We start from the raw sequence: 19,861 nt of genomic DNA on the forward strand, positions 1-19,861 counted from the left end.
TAAGATTTCCCTTCCCTGGAACTAAGGGGCATAGCCCGAACCATGAAAAACAGCCCCATACCATTATTCCTCCACCAAACTTTACAGTTGACACTATGCATTGGGGCAGGTAGCGTCCTCCTGGCATCCGCCAAACCCAGATTTGTCTGTCGGACTGCCAGATGGTGAAGTGTGATTCATCACTCCAGAGAACGCGTTTCCACTGCTCCAGAGTCCAATGGCGGCAAGCTTTACACTACACCAGCCGACGCTTGTGTATGGCTGCTTGACCATGGAAACCAATTTCATGAAGCTCGCGACAAACAGTTATTGTGCTGATGTTGCTTCCAGAGGCAGTTTGGAACTCGGCAGGGAGTGTTGCAATTGAGGACAGACGATTTTTACACTACGTGCTTCAGCACTTGGTGGTCCCATTTTGTGAACTTGTGTTGCCTACCACTTTGCTGCTGAGCCGTTGTTGCTCCTAGACGTTTCCACTTCACAATAACAGCACTTACAGTTGACCAGGGCAGCTCTAGCAGGGCAGAAATTTGACGAACTGCCTTGTTGGAAAGGTGGCATCCTATGACAGTGCCATGTTGAAATTCACTGAGCTCTTCTGTAAGGCCATTCTATTGCCAATGTTTGTCTATGGCGATTGCATGGCTGTGTGCTCGATTTTCTACACCGGTCTGCAACGGGTATGGCTGAAATAGCCAATTCCACTAATTTGAAGTGCTGTCCACATACTTTCGTATATATAGTGTATCTCGATGAGGTAAAGTAATGTCAAAGAAACGTCATTGTAAAAACATTAGGCACACACACGGTTACTGCCGTACACACCGGCACACCTCGACATTCACTAGAAAGCGACCAACAATAAAGCGTAACAGGTTATCCGAGCGTCATCCTGGAAAATAGCACTTCTTTGTTATTGTAAAGCCATTTGGGTTTTCAAGTCCCATCTCATCGTTGATCACTTACTCTGACATTCTGTCTAAAGTCTCTCTGAGTTAGAAATAACTAAGTAGGCAAACAGTCACGGAATAAGTCCCACTCAATTGTAAATTCATTGATGAAGCAGCGTCAACACAGAGCCAGGTTTGGAGTGTAAGAGTCCAGGATACACCATCAAGACATCAGTCAACGTGCTAAGGGCCCAGATAACAAAGTTCCACTTGCAATGAACTTTCAGTTGAAAATATACAGTATCCTCTTGGCTTACTGAAGTTGGACGTACAGACGCCCTCTTTACACCATGGACGTCATCAATACGTTTTAGAATCCGTGTCTTTGATATTTACTGTCCACTCCTGGGGTTCACGAATGGTCAAAGTCCAGAGAGATTGGGGCATGATATTAGGGCCAGGACGATACCAGTATCACAATATTGTTTCTATGGCAAAAATGAAAACACAAAGCAGACCAAACGCTTTAGTCCTTTAAACACCTGCTGTATGTAAAATATTGTGAGCTATAGATAGAAAATAAATAAATGTGACTCTGGGTGACATCATAATGATATTTTGTTTCCAACATTAGGGCAGTTTTCCTAACGAAGTTAAAAGCGCTTCGTGTTTTGTTTCTTTGCCACGATATTAACGAGTATAGAGATACTGGTATTATCCTGGCCCTACATGATACCTTTGACCGCTAACTTCTCTGTGGTCTCCTGTGTTTACGGGGTCACATCTGTCCCTGAGCCTGGGCTCTCCTCTCCTCTAGGCAGCGACACACCCACATGGACACCACCTCCGCATTGCCATCGTCGTAGAGCAGGATGAAGGCATGGTCCTGCGGACAGAGAAGGTAGAGAAATTGAGAGAGATTAATAGTGTCTCAGGTATGGATCCAGTGATTAGAGTATACTGTACATTGGTCGTGGCCTATGGAACAGCCAATCTCTCAGAACATCTGGAAAAATTACCACATTGATCAATAAAAACACACTGAACTAAAAATAATCAATTTTTTTCCCTCTTAGAAAGGAGATCAGTTCCGATCTCCTTTAGGATTTTTGTTAAAATTATTTTCAAGGACAGTCAGAATTGACGAGCGGGAGCGTCCACCAGAGCTGTTCCCAGAGAATTGAATGTTAATTTCTCTACCATAAGCCGCCTCCAAAATCGTTTTTGAGAATTTTTTGAGACTACGTTTATGGCGTCGTGTCGGTGAGTGGTTTGCTGATGTCATCGTTGTGAACAGAGTGCCTCATGGTGGCGGTGGGGTTATGGTATGGGCAGGCATAAGCTACGGACAACGAACACAATTGCATTTTATCGCTAACAATTTGAATGCACAGAGATACCGTGATGAAATCCTGATGCCCATTGTCGTGCCATTCTTCTGCTGCCATCACCTCATGTTTCAGCGTGATAATGCATGACTCCATGTCACAAGGATGTGTACACAATTCCTGGAAGCTGAAAATGTCCCAGTTCTTCCGTGGCCTGCATGCTCACCACACATGTCACCCATTGAGCATGTTTGGGATGGATTGATGTGTACGACAGCGTGTTCCAGTTCCCACCAATATCCAGAAACTTCGCACAGCCATTGAAGAGGACTGGGACAACATTCCACAGGCCACAATCAACAGCCTGATCAACTCTATGCGAAGGAGCTGTGTCGGGCTGCATGAGGCAAATGGTGGTCACACCAGATACTGACTGGTTTTCTGATCCACGCCCCTAACTTTTTTTAAGGTATCTGTGATGAACAGATGCATACCTGTATTCCCAGTCATGTGAAATCCATAGATTAGGGCCTAATGAATTTATTTCAATTGACTGATTTCCTTCTATGAACTGTAACTCTGTAAAATCTTTGAAATTGTTGGTTTATATTTTGTTCAGTATACATACTTAATAACAAAGAGTGGCTAGAGTCTTTGACAATTTTTATGGCCTTCCTCTGACACCGCCGGGTTTGGAGGTCCTGGATGGCAGGGAGCTCGATCGCAGTTATGTACTGGGCAGTACGCACTACCCTCCGTAGTGACTTGCGGTCAGATGCCAAGCAGATGCCATACCAAGCGGTGATGCAGCCAGTCAAGATGCTCTCAATGGTGCAGCTGTTGAACTTTTTGAGGATCTGAGGGCCCATACCAAATCTTTTCAGCCTCCTGAGGGGGAAGAGGCGTTGTTGTGCCCTCTTCACGACTGTTGGTGTGTGTGGACCATGATCCTTAGCGATGTGGACGCCGAGGAACTTGCAGCTCTCGACCTGCACCCCTGCAGCCCCGTCAATGTGGATGGGTGCGTGCTCGGCCCTCCATTTCCTGTAGTCCACAATCAGCTCCTTTGTCTTGCTGACGTTGAGGGAGAGGTTGTTGTCCTGGCACCACACTGCCAGGTGTCTGACCTCCTCCCTATAGGCTGTCTCATCGTTGATCAGGCCTACCACCATCATTCCATTTGCAAACTTAATGATGGTGTTGGGAGTGGTGGGAGGCCATACATTCGTGGGTGAACAGGGAGTACAGGAGGGGACTAATCACGCACCCCTGAGGGGCCACCGTGTTGAGGGTCAGCGTGGCACTATGGTGTCACCAGAGAGACACATTCAGTCAGGACAATAACTGCTACACCAAGACTCCAGCACAAGGCTTCTCATAGTCAATCAACCAATGCTCAAACCATACAAACACCAAATACATATAATCCTAACCATATAGAGTCCAACTAGCACTGTAGAGATGGTGACAGAGGTCACATGACGTGTGACACATCAGTGACAAGTGCACCATGCACTGATACAACCTCATTTGGAGAGCCATGTGTCGGTGATGACCTCCGCCGGTTCATACAGGGGTCAAGGGTGAAAGTGGTGGGGGTTGTCACGGAGACGGGCCAACGGTGACTGACCGCTACATTTATTTGGTGTGTCGAGTAGAGGGACAATTAGATAAACGACCAAAGCCACCGCTCTTTAAATGGACTTGTCACCCCTGGTTTCCCTGACACAGGACCTTCACTAACAGGCACTAACAAACAGAGCAGAGTGTTAATAAGAGTCCAATCTGGCCAAAAACAGGGGATATAAGGACCAGGGACCTTGTATGGGGGACAATGAATTTAGCCAAATAAAAAAATGAATGGAGGATGGATTACAGAGGGTAACATTGGAACAAGGACTTGATGGTGTTGAGGTGTTATATACAGTAATGTAAGTGTAGTTTGTATAAATACTTTACTTCAATATGTTTGGATTCTGTCATATATTTTACGTTTAAAAGGCAATGTTCTGCAACCATATCCCAAGTTACACCCCTAAGATAGACGCATAACTGGCAGTCCAGTCTGACGGGTCCGTTCCTCTCAGATCCAGTCCAGACAGGGCCGGTCCAGTCCTGTGTCCAGTGAGTCTGAGGGACTAGGAGAGCCCCATCAATCCTGGTGTCCTTCTAATGGGCAGCTGGGGCTAAGATAGACTGAGGTTAATTACTCTCATATCAGTGTATGTGAGAGAGAGCGATCTGGAGTGGACGCTCTTGGATGCCCCAATGTTCTGGGTACCCATCTCATCAATCATTGCTGTGCCTGTACAGAGAGAGAGAGGGGGGAGATGGAGGGAGTAAAGGGAGGGAGAGATGGGGTCCAGAGTAATGTCTTTAATATCCAGCTCCTGCTCTCTCTTCACCTCTGCTCTCGACCCTAACCCTAACAGACTGGCCACGTCTGATGGAATCTGACCTGAATGAAGGGGGGGACTTGGCTTCTGTCTTTTTAATACCCCATAGACAGATACACACAGACGTACGCACACACACACAGTTTAAAGACAGACATGGAGAAAACACACTAACTCGGACAAAGTTATTATTGGAATCCCAGTTGAGATGGTGTCATATTCAGGCTAAAATTAACACACGCACACCATGTTTTTTCAAGGCCAGCCAAATCTCCACAATGCGTGGACAATAAAGCTTTTCTAAATGTCACACACACACGTACGTCAGGGCCACGCGACCCGCCATTAATTAAAACACCTGCCACCAGAATTAAGCCAAAAACCAGGAGGACGTTATTAAGAGTCAAATGGAATAAATACTCTTTAGTTAGGTCATTTAAGGTGCTACAGCTTTACCTTTCCAACGAGCGCGTGGAGGATAGAGGGAGAAAACTCATTTAAAAAGTACCACTACATTAATCACAGTCTCAGCGCATCAAAGTGGGATAATCACCTGAACGGGTCGTTCAAATAAAACTGCCACAAATCCCAGGGGAAATTCTACCTTACTCTTTAATTGTTTGGAGTTCTTTGATAGGCTTTTTAATCGAAGATTAATTTATGCAATTTTAAGTAACTTCTACATATGATTAATAAGCTTGGAAAATTAAACGGAGTCGGAAGCAATTATAACAAGTGGCTGGTCATCACCTCATTAGACGTTGTTGGAGGAACGCGACGCAGTGGATGAGTGTGTGTGTGAAAAGCCATGTGTGTGTGTGTGAGAGAGGGGTGGGGAGAGAAAGAGAGAGAGGAAGACAGACAGAGAGAAAGGTTGAAAGGTCAGAAGAGTAACTAGGTCTTTGCAGATTTGCATGCTAATCTCCAGCTCCCACAAGGAAACTGACTGGCAGACAAGGGAGGTGTGTGTGTATATGACGAGGGCTCCTTGAGGTGACATTTTACTCCAGTACTTCCACTAAGTGTGTGTGTGTGTAGGTGTGTGAGAGATGGATTCTATATGAGATGATCCGTTACTCCAGTACATCAACTTAAAAGAGGGATGTGTTACATAGGCCAAATGGCACCCGTAGAGATGGTTAAATACCATATCTACCTACAGTCTGTGCTGAAAGGGAGCTGGCTACACTAACTTGTACCCTTGTAGTTATTCAACCCTGACTTTCTTGTCCTGATGAGGAAAATGAGACTCAGGGAACATTCTCTGGGCAGCAGTATGATGAGTTGACAAGCTTGGAAAGGTTTAAATTCTGTGACAGAGAGAGTAAAAACAGCTGCCATTAGGCTTTTATGACTTATAATCATGAATAAGAAGTTAGCATTATATAAAATATGTTTGCATGGTTATGTTCAACTGGTAAACACAGCCCACTCCCCCAAATCCAGAATTTTTCAAATTCTCCTATTTCACTTTGTGTAGCCTTCCTGAGTAAGAAGCCTTACTATGTTCAGTGTGAGGCCCTAGGGGTCAAATGTGATAAGAACGGCCCCGGTGTTAAAGTGTCGACACAGAAATGTCTGAGACGCTGAGAAAACTTTCCATCTTGCTAATGTGTAAACAAGTGGAGGAGATTGGAGTCCTTTTAAAATCCTGTCACTCACACGGGTCCCAGTGGTGATGGTGCGTGAAGGATGGGACTTTAAATCTCAGTTCTCTCTCTCTCTTCTGGGGCACCACAGGAGTACTGAACCCTTCCACCTCTTTACACCCTTAACAGCCCCTGCCGCACCTTTCAACCCCCCCAAACACACACTCAGATTACTACACTCAACAGTCATTTTTACATGTGGGTTTCTGCAGGGTTTTGGCAAGTGGAGGCAGTCAGGGTCCTTGATGGAGTTGGGGACTGTCTAAGACTCGACACACACAACACACACGCACGGCCCCTTTTGTCACAGACCAGGGGGCTCATCTGGCACCTCTGGGTAGGGGGGTTTGAAGGGGGCCGGGGGGGGCTGCGTTAGGGACAAAGGTGCTAAAAGGCTCGTTGACAATGAGGGCCCTCCGGTGGGGAATAGAGGAGAAGAAGAGATGTCAATCAAGTCACAATCAGAGACAAGGGGATGGTGGGAGGGAGTGGATCAGACACACACGCACACACCTCAAAATGGAAAGGGTGAGTACAGAGGCCCCTTACAGCGTTACAACAGCTCTTAACAAAAACGAGAGAGAGAGAGACACACACAGAGAGAGAGACACACAGAGAGAGAGACACACAGAGAGACAGAGAGAGACACACAGAGAGACAGGGAGAGAGAAAGACACACAGAGAGACACAGAGAGAGAGAAAGACACACAGAGAGAGAGAAAGACACAGAGAGACAGAGAGAGACACACACAGAGAGGCAGAGAGAGAGACACACAGAGAGACAGAGAGACACACACAGAGAGACAGAGAGAGAGAAAGACACACAGAGAGACAGAGAGAGAGAGACACATAGAGAGACAGAGAGAGAGAGACACACAGAGAGAGAGAGACAGAGAGAGAGACAGAGAGAGAGAAAGACACACAGAGAGACAGAGAAAGACAGAGAGACAGAGAGAGAGAAAGACACACAGAGAGACAGAGAGAGAGAGACACACAGAGAGAGAGAGACACACAGAGAGACAGAGAGAGAGAAAGACACACAGAGAGAGAGAGACACATAGAGAGACAGAGAGAGAGAGACACACAGAGAGACAGGGAGAGAGAAAGACACACAGAGAGACACAGAGAGAGAGAGAAAGACACAGAGAGACAGAGAGAGACACACACAGAGAGGCAGAGAGAGAGACACACAGAGAGACAGAGAGACACACACAGAGAGACAGAGAGAGAGAAAGACACACAGAGAGACAGAGAGAGAGAAAGACACAGAGAGACAGAGAAAGAGAAAGACACACAGAGAGACAGAGAGTGAGAAAGACACACAGAGAGACAGAGAGAGAGAAAGACACACAGAGAGACAGAGAGAGAAAGACACACAGAGAGACAGAGACACAGCGAGAGAGAGAGAGAGAGAGACACACAGAGAGACAGACATTCATTGCAGGGAGGAAGGAACGATGCATTTCAGAAGTATTCCTACCAGGTCAGACGACACTAGACTAGAGCATGGTGGAGCCCTGGTAATGTCCTGGGAGCAAGCCAATGGAAAGTCCTCAGTGTCTGGCCCAGTATGTCATCGGATTATGAACCCCTTGATAGGATATCATGAGGTAATGTCCTCCTAATGAAAGATGCATCAGTGGAAGGAGAACACACTGGCACTTTCCTGACAGACACAGCTGTTGTGATGCAAGTCCTGAACACATTATTTCCAAAGAGGGACACACACACACACACACACACACACACACACACACACACACACACACACACACACACACACACACACACACACACACACATAGCCATTCTGATTTCAGCTCACACTCTACTGGTTGACTGACCCTCTGCCCTGATGTTGACCTGATGACAACAGAGGGACATTGTTGAGTCGTCAATTTAACAGGTTCTTTCTCTTTCAGAAATGTTATCCTAGTCCCTATGTCTCCCAGTTGTAGTTCTGGGTTGGCCAGTTAGCTCAGTTTAGCTATGAAACATATCAGCTGTGGTTACCTGGACTTAAAGTCAGTGTAAACCGTTATTACCACTTGTTATAACATGAAGGCTGCTTTCCCAGACACAGATTAAGACTAGATCAGACTAAAAAGCACTTTAAATGGAGAAACCCTACTACAATGCTTTTTATTCCAGGACTCGTTTTATTAATCTGTGTCCAGGAAAACGGCAACAAGTCTCTCTCTTTCTACCCGCTCTCTCTCTCCTCCCTTTCCCTCTCTCTCCTCCCTTCCTCTCTCTCTCCTCCCTTTCTCTCTCTCTCTCCTCCCTTCCTCTCTCTCTCCTCCCTTCCTCTCTCTCTCCTCCCTTCCTCTCTCTCTCCTCCCTTCCTCTCTCTCTCCTCCCTTTCTCTCTCTCCTCCCTTTCTCTCTCTCCTCCCTTTCTCTCTCTCTCCTCCCTTTCTCTCTCTCTCCTCCCTTCCTCTCTCTCTCCTCCCTTTCTCTCTCTCTCCTCCCTTCCTCTCTCTCTCCTCCCTTTCTCTCTCTCTCCTCCCTTCCTCTCTCTCTCCTCCCTTCCTCTCTCTCTCCTCCCTTCCTCTCTCTCTCCTCCCTTTCTCTCTCTCTCCTCCCTTCCTCTCTCTCTCCTCCCTTCCTCTCTCTCTCCTCCCTTCCTCTCTCTCTCCTCCCTTCCTCTCTCTCTCTCCTCCCTTTCTCTCTCTCTCTCCTCCCTTTCTCTCTCTCTCCTCCCTTTCTCTCTCTCTCCTCCCTTCCTCTCTCTCTCCTCCCTTTCTCTCTCTCTCCTCCCTTTCTCTCTCTCTCCTCCCTTCCTCTCTCTCTCCTCCCTTCCTCTCTCTCTCCTCCCTTCCTCTCTCTCTCCTCCCTTCCTCTCTCTCTCCTCCCTTTCCTCTCTCTCTCCTCCCTTTCTCTCTCTCTCTCTCCTCCCTTTCTCTCTCTCTCTCTCCTCCCTTCCTCTCTCTCTCCTCCCTATGTTTTGTGTCCCTCTCCCCTCAGGCCCTTCATTTCCGTTCTCCGTGATGAGGCACGAGATGAGGTCACGGCCGCGTGCCTCTGTGGCGAGGGTCTGATTGTCTCACGCGCCCCTCCCCCCCCACCACCACCGTGTACATATTAACAGTCTATATACACATTCCATCTGTATGTTAATGCAGCTTGCCACAGCTGGAATCCCCACTACAAAGTGCCGTCGTTCACTAATAGTTATTATCTTCACGGCCTTATTCCTCCAGGAGAGCCGGTGGAAGACACGGCAAATTGTGTCTCTTTACGATTATGCCTCCGTGGGCTCGCTCATCAGCTTGGCATGGATGGTGGATGAGGATGGGACGCGGCTCCCTCTGATTATTCATATGGCTTTTATTGACGTCATTCCCGCTGTGGGGTTTTATGGTATGAGCATTAGTGGCTGTTAGTGATGCTGGTGTCCTGGGATATGTACAGTCTGTTTGGTTGTTGTCTGACTGTCTGTCTGACTGTCTGTTTGACTATGGGATGTCCTACTAACTAACTAACTGATAGAACTAAACTAAGCAGAGATCAATGCATTCTCTAAGAGAGGGAGAGAGAGAGAAAGGGAGGGTAGAGAGAGACGGAGAAAGAGGGAGGGGGAGAGAGAGAGATACAGAGAGAGATACAGAGAGAGAAAGATATGGGTCTGAGTCTTCAGCTCTCTTTCTCTCCCCTCCTCTTCCTTGTGTGAGAACACACTCACACACACACACACACACACACACACACACACACACACACACACACACACACACACACACACACACACACACACACACACAATCTATACACACAGAACCACAGTCTCTCCCTTCCCTGTCACAGCTCTTAAAAGGTAGCTGGTGTAAATTGCTGTGGCCTTGTGCGCTAACACCAGATGAGAGAAACCCATCAAGCCAATACTTGGAGTGAGACAGACTCAGTCAGACTCATTGGGGGTTAGAGGGGACATGGAACTCACGTCTAGACAGATATGTCTGTGTGATATCTTCCTACAGTCATGTTTTGGTTGACTTCCATAACCTTGGGAGGTTTCTATGGTCTGTAACATGGTAACTCACCATAAGGTTGTTAGGAGGTTTCTATAGTCTGTAACGTGGTAACTCACCATAAGGTTGTTAGGAGGTTTCTATAGTCTGTAACGTGGTAACTCACCATAAGGTTGTTAGGAGGTTTCTATAGTCTGTAACATGGTAACTCACCATAAGGTTGTTAGGAGGTTTCTATAGTCTGTAACGTGGTAACTCACCATAAGGTTGTTAGGAGGTTTCTATAGTCTGTAACATGGTAACTCACCATAAGGTTGTTAGGAGGTTTCTATAGTCTGTAACATGGTAACTCACCATAAGGTTGTTAGGAGGTTTCTATAGTCTGTAACGTGGTAACTCACCATAAGGTTGTTAGGAGGTTTCTATAGTCTGTAACGTGGTAACTCACCATAAGGTTGTTAGGAGGTTTCTATAGTCTGTAACGTGGTAACTCACCATAAGGTTGTTAGGAGGTTTCTATAGTCTGTAACGTGGTAACTCACCATAAGGTTGTTAGGAGGTTTCTATAGTCTGTAACATGGTAACTCACCATAAGGTTGTTAGGAGGTTTCTATAGTCTGTAACATGGTAACTCACCATAAGGTTGTTAGGAGGTTTCTATAGTCTGTAACATGGTAACTCCCCATAAGGTTGTTAGGAGGTTTCTATAGTCTGTAACATGGTAACTCCCCATAAGGTTGTTAGGAGGTTTCTATAGTCTGTAACATGGTAACTCCCCATAAGGTTGTTAGGAGGTTTCTATAGTCTGTAACATGGTAACTCCCCATAAGGTTGTTAGGAGGTTTCTATAGTCTGTAACATGGTAACTCCCCATAAGGTTGTTAGGAGGTTTCTATAGTCTGTAACATGGTAACTCACCATAAGGTTGTTAGGAGGTTTCTATAGTCTGTAACGTGGTAACTCACCATAAGGTTGTTAGGAGGTTTCTATAGTCTGTAACGTGGTAACTCACCATAAGGTTGTTAGGAGGTTTCTATAGTCTGTAACGTGGTAACTCACCATAAGGTTGTTAGGAGGTTTCTATAGTCTGTAACATGGTAACTCACCATAAGGTTGTTAGGAGGTTTCTATAGTCTGTAACATGGTAACTCACCATAAGGTTGTTAGGAGGTTTCTATAGTCTGTAACGTGGTAACACACCATAAGGTTGTTAGGAGGTTTCTATAGTCTGTAACGTGGTAACTCACCATAAGGTTGTTAGGAGGTTTCTATAGTCTGTAACGTGGTAACTCACCATAAGGTTGTTAGGAGGTTTCTATAGTCTGTAACATGGTAACTCACCATAAGGTTGTTAGGAGGTTTCTATAGTCTGTAACATGGTAACTCACCATAAGGTTGTTAGGAGGTTTCTATAGTCTGTAACATGGTAACTCACCATAAGGTTGTTAGGAGGTTTCTATAGTCTGTAACATGGTAACTCACCATAAGGTTGTTAGGAGGTTTCTATAGTCTGTAACATGGTAACTCACCATAAGGTTGTTAGGAGGTTTCTATAGTCTGTAACGTGGTAACTCACCATAAGGTTGTTAGGAGGTTTCTATAGTCTGTAACGTGGTAACTCACCATAAGGTTGTTAGGAGGTTTCTATAGTCTGTAACGTGGTAACTCACCATAAGGTTGTTAGGAGGTTTCTATAGTCTGTAACGTGGTAACTCACCATAAGGTTGTTAGGAGGTTTCTATAGTCTGTAACATGGTAACTCACCATAAGGTTGTTAGGAGGTTTCTATAGTCTGTAACATGGTAACTCACCATAAGGTTGTTGGGAGCAGGTCTCTCTTTAGGGAGTCTCTTCATGCTGAACAGAGAAAACAGCACAGTTTTATCACAATGTTGTTTAAGCATACAGAGACATTTTCAAAGGTAAGACTATTTCATTTTTTGGTTCATTAGTTACATTTTTCTATAAGTAATTTCCTAATGAGCATTTGTTCCTAATGAGCATCCAAGGACATTACTGACAAACCTGACAAGCCTAATTGCCAGATTGTCCCAATGGTGCTTTTGTTACACTATGAGCCCCACGCAGTGCAAATGGTATGGCTAGTACAATTTAACAATAAACTGTGTGGACAACCAGTCCATATTCCTTATACAAGAGGTCTCCTTGATGTTGTGTGTGTGTGTGTGTGTGTGTGTGTGCGCTGGCCTACTATCATTTGAACAATAAAGCCGATCAAAACCATCTTCATCAGCACCACTCTAACCACCAGTGCCAGCTCACACACACACTAAGTACCCAAACAGTCATTGACCCTGTGTGAGGCTCCTGCCAGTCCTGAGAATGAGGAGTGGAGATTCGTCAGGGCGACCTACATAGGGGACTGTGAAGGATTAGTAGTGGTTCTAGAGAGGTCCGTCTGGAGCTAACCGAGTTACTGTGTGATGAATCACAGTGGGCAGGGACCAGGGACAGGACAGGGACCTCTAAGAATAGCCTGGGAGGTGGCAGTGCCAACCTGGTGCCAGGGCTGGGGCGGGCACGGAGAAGAGAAACAGAGACCTGGCCTGTTTGAGTAAATAAGGCATAGAGATAGGTAAACAACAGCTGGCGGTGTGTAGACACACGTACAAGGACATACACATGCAGAAACATGTACACACTGTTATGGTCCTGCTTTTGGCCGGTAGGTCAGTCCATTGGGTACTTTCCCCCTGCTGTGTGTGTGTGTGTTTATTTGTGAGAGCATTTGGCTAACAGGGGGCCAACAGACCATGAGAGACATGGTCAGTGTAAATATTGTGCTGTGCTGCTACAGTAAAGAAACAAATCAGAGAGTTAATTTGTCCTTCAGGAGAGCCTGGTATACTGAGATAAGGCCTGTCCTTGTTATCCTGTCTCTGCTAGCTGCCCCATTATCACCCAACACCATTATCAGACAGGAGAGTGGAGGGCACTACAGTGGTAATGCATGTCCTACATGAGTCATCAAGTTCAAAAATACAGCCTACTAAATTCATATGAACGATTGCATTTAGTGTACTAAAGACAATGGATTTTTTTTTTAAATGAACATGGTTGAGGTCTGGTCTTTGGCAAATGAAATGCATTCTATCCAATTGTTTAACTTCATTTTTAAACATATTGAATCTGTTGATGTACTAAGCTTCTGTTTTTAGGTTTATGTCTGTTCAGATGAAACCAACACATTAAAAGGCTGATAAATGAGAGAGTGAGAGAGAGAGAGCGAGAGAGCGAGAGAGCGAGAGAGAGAGAGAGAGAGCGCTCGAGAGAGAGAGATAAGGGTTGTCTCACCTAGCTATTTTAAGATGAATGCACTAACTGTAAGTCGCTGTGGATAAGATCATCTGTTAAATGACAAATGTTAAAACATTGGACTCACCACTGTGTGATGAAGTGGACAAACTTCTGGCTGAACTGACCCACAGGAAGAATAGGAGGGTCCTGGGAGAAAAACAAGGCCACAACCGAACAACTTAGACCACACAGTATAAAATGGAAGCTGGGAAAGAATTATCTCACAATGTGATTTCTAATCTGTCACTAAAAGCTAAACCCATTTCTTAATTTTGTTGAAGAGATCCACTTTGACAAACATTACTAATCAACATATGAATAACTTGAAATATAACCGAAATGAGAGATTTAATTATACAAATCTAAAAATCCAAATTCTTCACAATCACTGTGCCTAGATCTGGTTAAGAATACAAAACCACAATTCCTCACAATCACTGTGCCTAGATCTGGTTAAGAAAACAAAACTACAATTCTTCACAATCACTGTGCCTAGATCTGGTTAAGAATACAAAACCACAATTCCTCACAATCACTGTGTCTAGATCTGGTTAAGAATACAAAACCACAATTCGGAGAAACCCCAAACCCTGAACTACATAGAATTCTAGTTATTAAAACACATTTTGCTGAGAAAGGCCGGCCTTGATAAAGAGGGTATTTCTAAACGCTGCGATACATTGTCTCGTCTTCTTAGTAAAAAGAGGTAGCTGCACCTGAACCCCACCTATTGTTGAACGAGCACAATGGAGTCAAGGAAAAGAATCTCCTTCAGGAATCAGTGAGGGGGGTCGGGTGAGCACAAGTGTGAGCGGCACCGGTCATCTTCGTTCCGATAAAAACATTAAAGGAGATTTCGCCATGAAAGGCGAAACATTTTCCTGTCAGATTGCAACAGTCATTTATTTTACATGAATGCCCTCTGAAGTCTATATTTTAAAGTATATTTTACTTGGCAATGGCACAGTATAAAATGTGTTTGAGGCATGAATACAAATGAAAACTTTATTAAAATCATATTATAAAGGTAGTTTGTTACAGTTTGATAGTCAAACACTAAAAGAATCAATTTGAGAAATGTTTCACCCTGCTGTGCACTCAACAACCACAGTCAACTACCACAGTGAACAACCACAGTCAACTACAACAGTCAACTACCTAAGTCAACAAATACAGTCAACAATACTGTCAACAACCACAGTCAACAACTACAGTCAACTACCACAGTCAACAACCACAGTCAACAACCACAGTCAACAACCACAGTCAACAACCACAGTCAACTACCACAGTCAATTACCACAGTCAACTACAACAGTCAACTACCACAGTCAACTACCTAAGTCAACAAATACAGTCAACAATAGTGTCAACAACCACAGTCAACAACTACAGTCAACTACCACAGTCAACAATTACAGTCAACAACCACAGTCAACAACCACAGTCAACAACCACAGTCAACAACTACAGTCAACTACCACAGTCAACTACCACAGTCAACAACCACAGTCAACTACCACAGTCAACTACCACAGTCAACTATCACAGTCAACATCCACAGTCAACAACCACAGTCAACAATTACAGTCAACAACCACAGTCAACCACCAGTCAACAATTACAGTCAACAACCACAGTCAACAACAGTCAACAACTATAGTCAACTACCACAGTCAACTACCACAGTCAACTACCTAAGTCAACAAATACAGTCAACAATACTGTCAACAACCACAGTCAACAACTACAGTCAACTACCACAGTCAACAATTACAGTCAACTACCACAGTCAACATACAGTCAACAATTACAGTCAACAACTACAGTCAACATCCACAGTCAACATCCACAGTCAACAATTACAGTCAACAACCACAGTCAACTACCAGTCAACAATTACAGTCAACAACCACAGTCAACAACTACAGTCAACTACCACAGTCAACTACCACAGTCAACAATCACAGTCAACAACTACAGTCAACTACCACAGTGAACAACAACAGTCAACAACCACAGTGAACATCCACAGTCAACAATTACAGTCAACAACCACAGTCAACTACCAGTCAACAATTACAGTCAACAACCACAGTCAACAATTACAGTCAACTACCACAGTCAACTACCACAGGCAACAATTACAATCAACTACCACAGTCAACTACCACAGTCAACAATTACAGTCAACTACCACAGTAAACAATTAGTCCAGTACCACAGTCAACAATTACAGTGAACAACCACAGTCAACAACCACAGTCAACAACCACAGTCAACTACCATAATGAACATTGTAGTGTGAGACAGTCAACTACCATAATGAACATTGTAGTGTGAGACAGTCAACTACCATAATGAACATTGTAGTGTGAGACAGTCAACTACCATAATGAACATTGTAGTGTGAGACAGTCAACTACCATAATGAACATTGTAGTGTGAGACAGTCAACTACCATAATGAACATTGTAGTGAGACAGTCAACTACCATAATGAACATTGTAGTGAGACAGTCAACTACCATAATGAACATTGTAGTGAGACAGTCAACTACCATAATGAACATTGTAGTGTGAGACAGTTAACTACCATAATGAACATTGTAGTGTGAGACAGTCAACTACCATAATGAACATTGTAGTGAGACAGTCAACTACCATAATGAACATTGTAGTGAGACAGTCAACTACCATAATGAACATTGTAGTGTGAGACAGTCAACTACCATAATGAACATTGTAGTGAGACAGTCAACCACCATAATGAACATTGTGAGACAGTCAACTACCATAATGAACATTGTGTGAGACAGTCAACCACCATAATGAACATTGTGAGACAGTCAACTACCATAATGAACATTGTAGTGTGAGACAGTCAACTACCATAATGAACATTGTAGTGTGAGACAGTCAACTACCATAATGAACATTGTAGTGAGACAGTCAACTACCATAATGAACATTGTAGTGAGACAGTCAACTACCATAATGAACATTGTAGTGAGACAGTCAACTACCATAATGAACATTGTATTGTGAGACAGTCAACTACCATAATGAACATTGTAGTGTGAGACAGTCAACTACCATAATGAACATTGTAGTGAGACAGTCAACTACCATAATGAACATTGTAGTGAGACAGTCAACTACCATAATGAACATTGTAGTGTGAGACAGTCAACTACCATAATGAACATTGTAGTGAGACAGTCAACTACCATAATGAACATTGTAGTGAGACAGACAACTACCATAATAAACATTGTAGTGAGACAGTCAACCACCATAATGAACATTGTGAGACAGTCAACTACCATAATGAACATTGTGAGACAGTCAACCACCATAATGAACATTGTGAGACAGTCAACTACCATAATGAACATTGTAGTGTGAGACAGTCAACTACCATAATGAACATTGTGAGACAGTCAACTACCATAATGAACATTGTGAGACAGTCAACTACCATAATGAACATTATAGTGAGACAGTCAACTACCATAATGAACATTGTAGTGTGAGACAGTCAACCACCATAATGAACATTGTGAGACAGTCAACTACCATAATGAACATTGTGAGACAGTCAACTACCATAATGAACATTATAGTGAGACAGTCAACTACCATAATGAACATTGTAGTGAGACAGTCAACTACCAAAATGAACATTGTAGTGAGACAGTCAACTACCATAATGAACATTATAGTGAGACAGTCAACTACCATAATGAACATTGTAGTGAGACAGTCAACCACCATAATGAACATTGTAGTGAGAGACCGTCACAGAGGACTGGGGATGGAGAGACCGGGGGGGATGGAGAGACCGGAGGGGGATGGAGAGACCGGGGGGGATGGAGAGACCGCGGGAGATGGAGAGACCGCGGGAGATGGGGAGACCGCGGGAGATGGAGAGACCGCGGGAGATGGAGAGACCGCGGGAGATGGAGAGACCGAGGGGGATGGAGAGACCGGGGAGATGGGGGAGATGGAGAGACCGGGGGAGATGTAGAGACCGGGGGAGACCGGGGGGAGATGGAGAGACCGGGGGGAGATGGAGAGACCGGGGAGATGGAGAGACCGGGGGAGATGGAGAGACCGGGGGAGATGGAGAGACCGGGGGAGATGGAGAGACCGGGGGAGATGGAGAGACCGGGGGGAGATGGGGAGACCGGGGGGAGATGGGGAGACCGGGGGAGATGGAGAGAAGACAAAAATGAAGTGTGTTAGAGGAGAATTGATGCCAAAGAGCAGTAACCCAAACCTCTTCAGCCAACAGAATGAAGACATTTAAACGGTCAAATTAACTGGCTTTAAGCAGCACTCCTACATGTGAGTTGCAAAATAAACATTTCTAAGAGCCACAAATCAGAAAGTGGTTTTATTACGATCCCAGTACTGAATCAGAATATAAGGAGGAACATTTCCTTTCTTAAGGGCCAAGCCCATCTTCTTCAGCCTTCTTCAGCCTCCCCATTGAGACCGTGGGCAAAATTAAAAATGGCGGTGTTCGCTTTAGCAATCTCACTAGTATAAAGACCTCCTCCATTCCTGCCATTATTGAAAGAGATTGTGATACCTCACATCTCAAAATTGGGTTACTTAATGTTAGATCCCTCACTTCCAAGGCAGTTATAGTCAATGAACTAATCACTGATCATAATCTTGATGTGATTGGCCTGACTGAAACATGGCTTAAGCCTGATGAATTTACTGTGTTAAATGAGGCCTCACCCCCTGGTTACACTAGTGACCATACCCCCCGTGCATCCGGCAAAGGCGGAGGTGTTGCTAACATTTACGATAGCAAATTTCAATTTACAAAAAAAAACAATGACGTTTTCGTCTTTTGAGCTTCTAGTCATGAAATCTATGCAGCCTACTCACTCACTTTTTATAGCTACTGTTTACAGGCCTCCTGGGCCATATGCAGTGTTCCTCACTGAGTTCCCTGAATTCCTATTGGATCTTGTAGTCATAGCAGATAATATTCTAATTTTTGGTGACTTTAACATTCACATGGAAAAGTCCACAGACCCACTCCAAAAGGCTTTCGGAGCCATCATCGACTCAGTGGGTTTTGTCCAACATGTCTCTGGACCTACTCACTGCCACAGTCATACTCTGGACCTAGTTTTGTCCCATGGAATAAATGTTGTGGATCTTAATGTTTTTCCTCATAATCCTGGACTATCGGACCACCATTTTATTACGTTTGCAATTGCAACAAATAATCTGCTCAGACCCCAACCAAGGAGCATTAAAAGTCGTGCTATAAATTGTCAGACAACCCAAAGATTCCTTGATGCCCTTCCAGACTGCCTCTGCCTACCCAAGGACGTCAGAGGACAAAAATCAGTTAACCACCTAACCGAGGAACTCAATTTAACCTTGCGCAATACCCTAGATGCAGTTGCACCCCTAAAAACTAAAAACATCTGTCATAAGAAACTAGCTCCCTGGTATACAGAAAATACACGAGCTCTGAAGCAAGCTTCCAGAAAATTGGAACGGAAATGGCGCCACACCAAACTGGAAGTCTTCCGACTAGCTTGGAAAGTACCCTCCTATGTTGAACATAATAAACGGCTCTCTATCCACCGGATGTGTACCAAGCTCACTAAAAGTGGCAGTAATAAAGCCTCTCTTGAAAAAGCCGAATCTTGATCCAGAAATTATAAAAAACTAATCGGCCTATATCGAATCTTCCATTCCTCTCAAAAATTTTTGAAAAAGCTGTTGCACAACAACTCACTGCCTTCCTGAAGACAAACAATGTATACGAAACGCTTCAGTCTGGTTTTAGACCCCATCATAGCACTGAGACTGCACTTGTGAAGGTGGTAAATGACCTTTTAATGACGTCAGACCGAGGCTCTGCATCTGTCCTCGTGCTCCTAGATCTTAGTGCCGCTTTTGATACCATCGATCACCACATTCTTTTGGAGAGATTGGAAACCAAATTGGTCTACATGGACAAGTTCTGGCCTGGTTTAGATCTTATCTGTCGGAAAGATATCAGTTTGTCTCTGTGAATGGTTTGTCCTCTGACAAATTAATTGTAAATTTCGGTGTTCCTCAAGGTTCCGTTTTAGGACCACTATTGTTTTCACTATATATTTTACCTCTTGGGGATGTCATTTGAAAACATAATGTTAAATTTCACTGCTATGCGGACGACACACAGCTGTACATTTCAATGAAACATGGTGAAGCCCCAAAATTGCCCTCGCTAGAAGCCTGTGTTTCAGACATAAAGAAGTGGATGGCTGCAAACTTTCTACTTTTAAACT

General features: G+C 44.3%; 1 protein-coding gene across 3 annotated transcripts in view; it reads right to left on the reverse strand.

Annotated features, from left to right (window-relative positions):
• LOC106593578 (dual specificity mitogen-activated protein kinase kinase 5) overlaps positions 1-19,861 on the reverse strand; it is a 99,174-nt gene continuing 79,313 nt past the window's right edge. The window contains exons 20-22 of one of the 3 annotated variants that reach the window (XR_006757579.1): positions 13,637-13,698; positions 12,045-12,090; positions 1-1,776 (exon numbers count right to left, since the gene is read on the reverse strand). Coding sequence is in view for 2 of the 3 variants with exons in the window: in XM_045689585.1 (XP_045545541.1) it covers positions 1,669-1,776; positions 12,045-12,090; positions 13,637-13,698 (216 nt within the window). In the remaining variant the exon portion in view is untranslated. The remainder of the gene's footprint in view (positions 1,777-12,044; positions 12,091-13,636; positions 13,699-19,861) is intronic. The other 2 variants (XM_045689585.1, XM_045689584.1) reach the window with 2 other exon arrangements.

The sequence above is a fragment of the Salmo salar genome, chromosome ssa11 (assembly GCF_905237065.1).
Source record: "Salmo salar chromosome ssa11, Ssal_v3.1, whole genome shotgun sequence".
In the NCBI taxonomy this organism is placed as follows: Eukaryota; Metazoa; Chordata; class Actinopteri; order Salmoniformes; family Salmonidae; genus Salmo; species Salmo salar.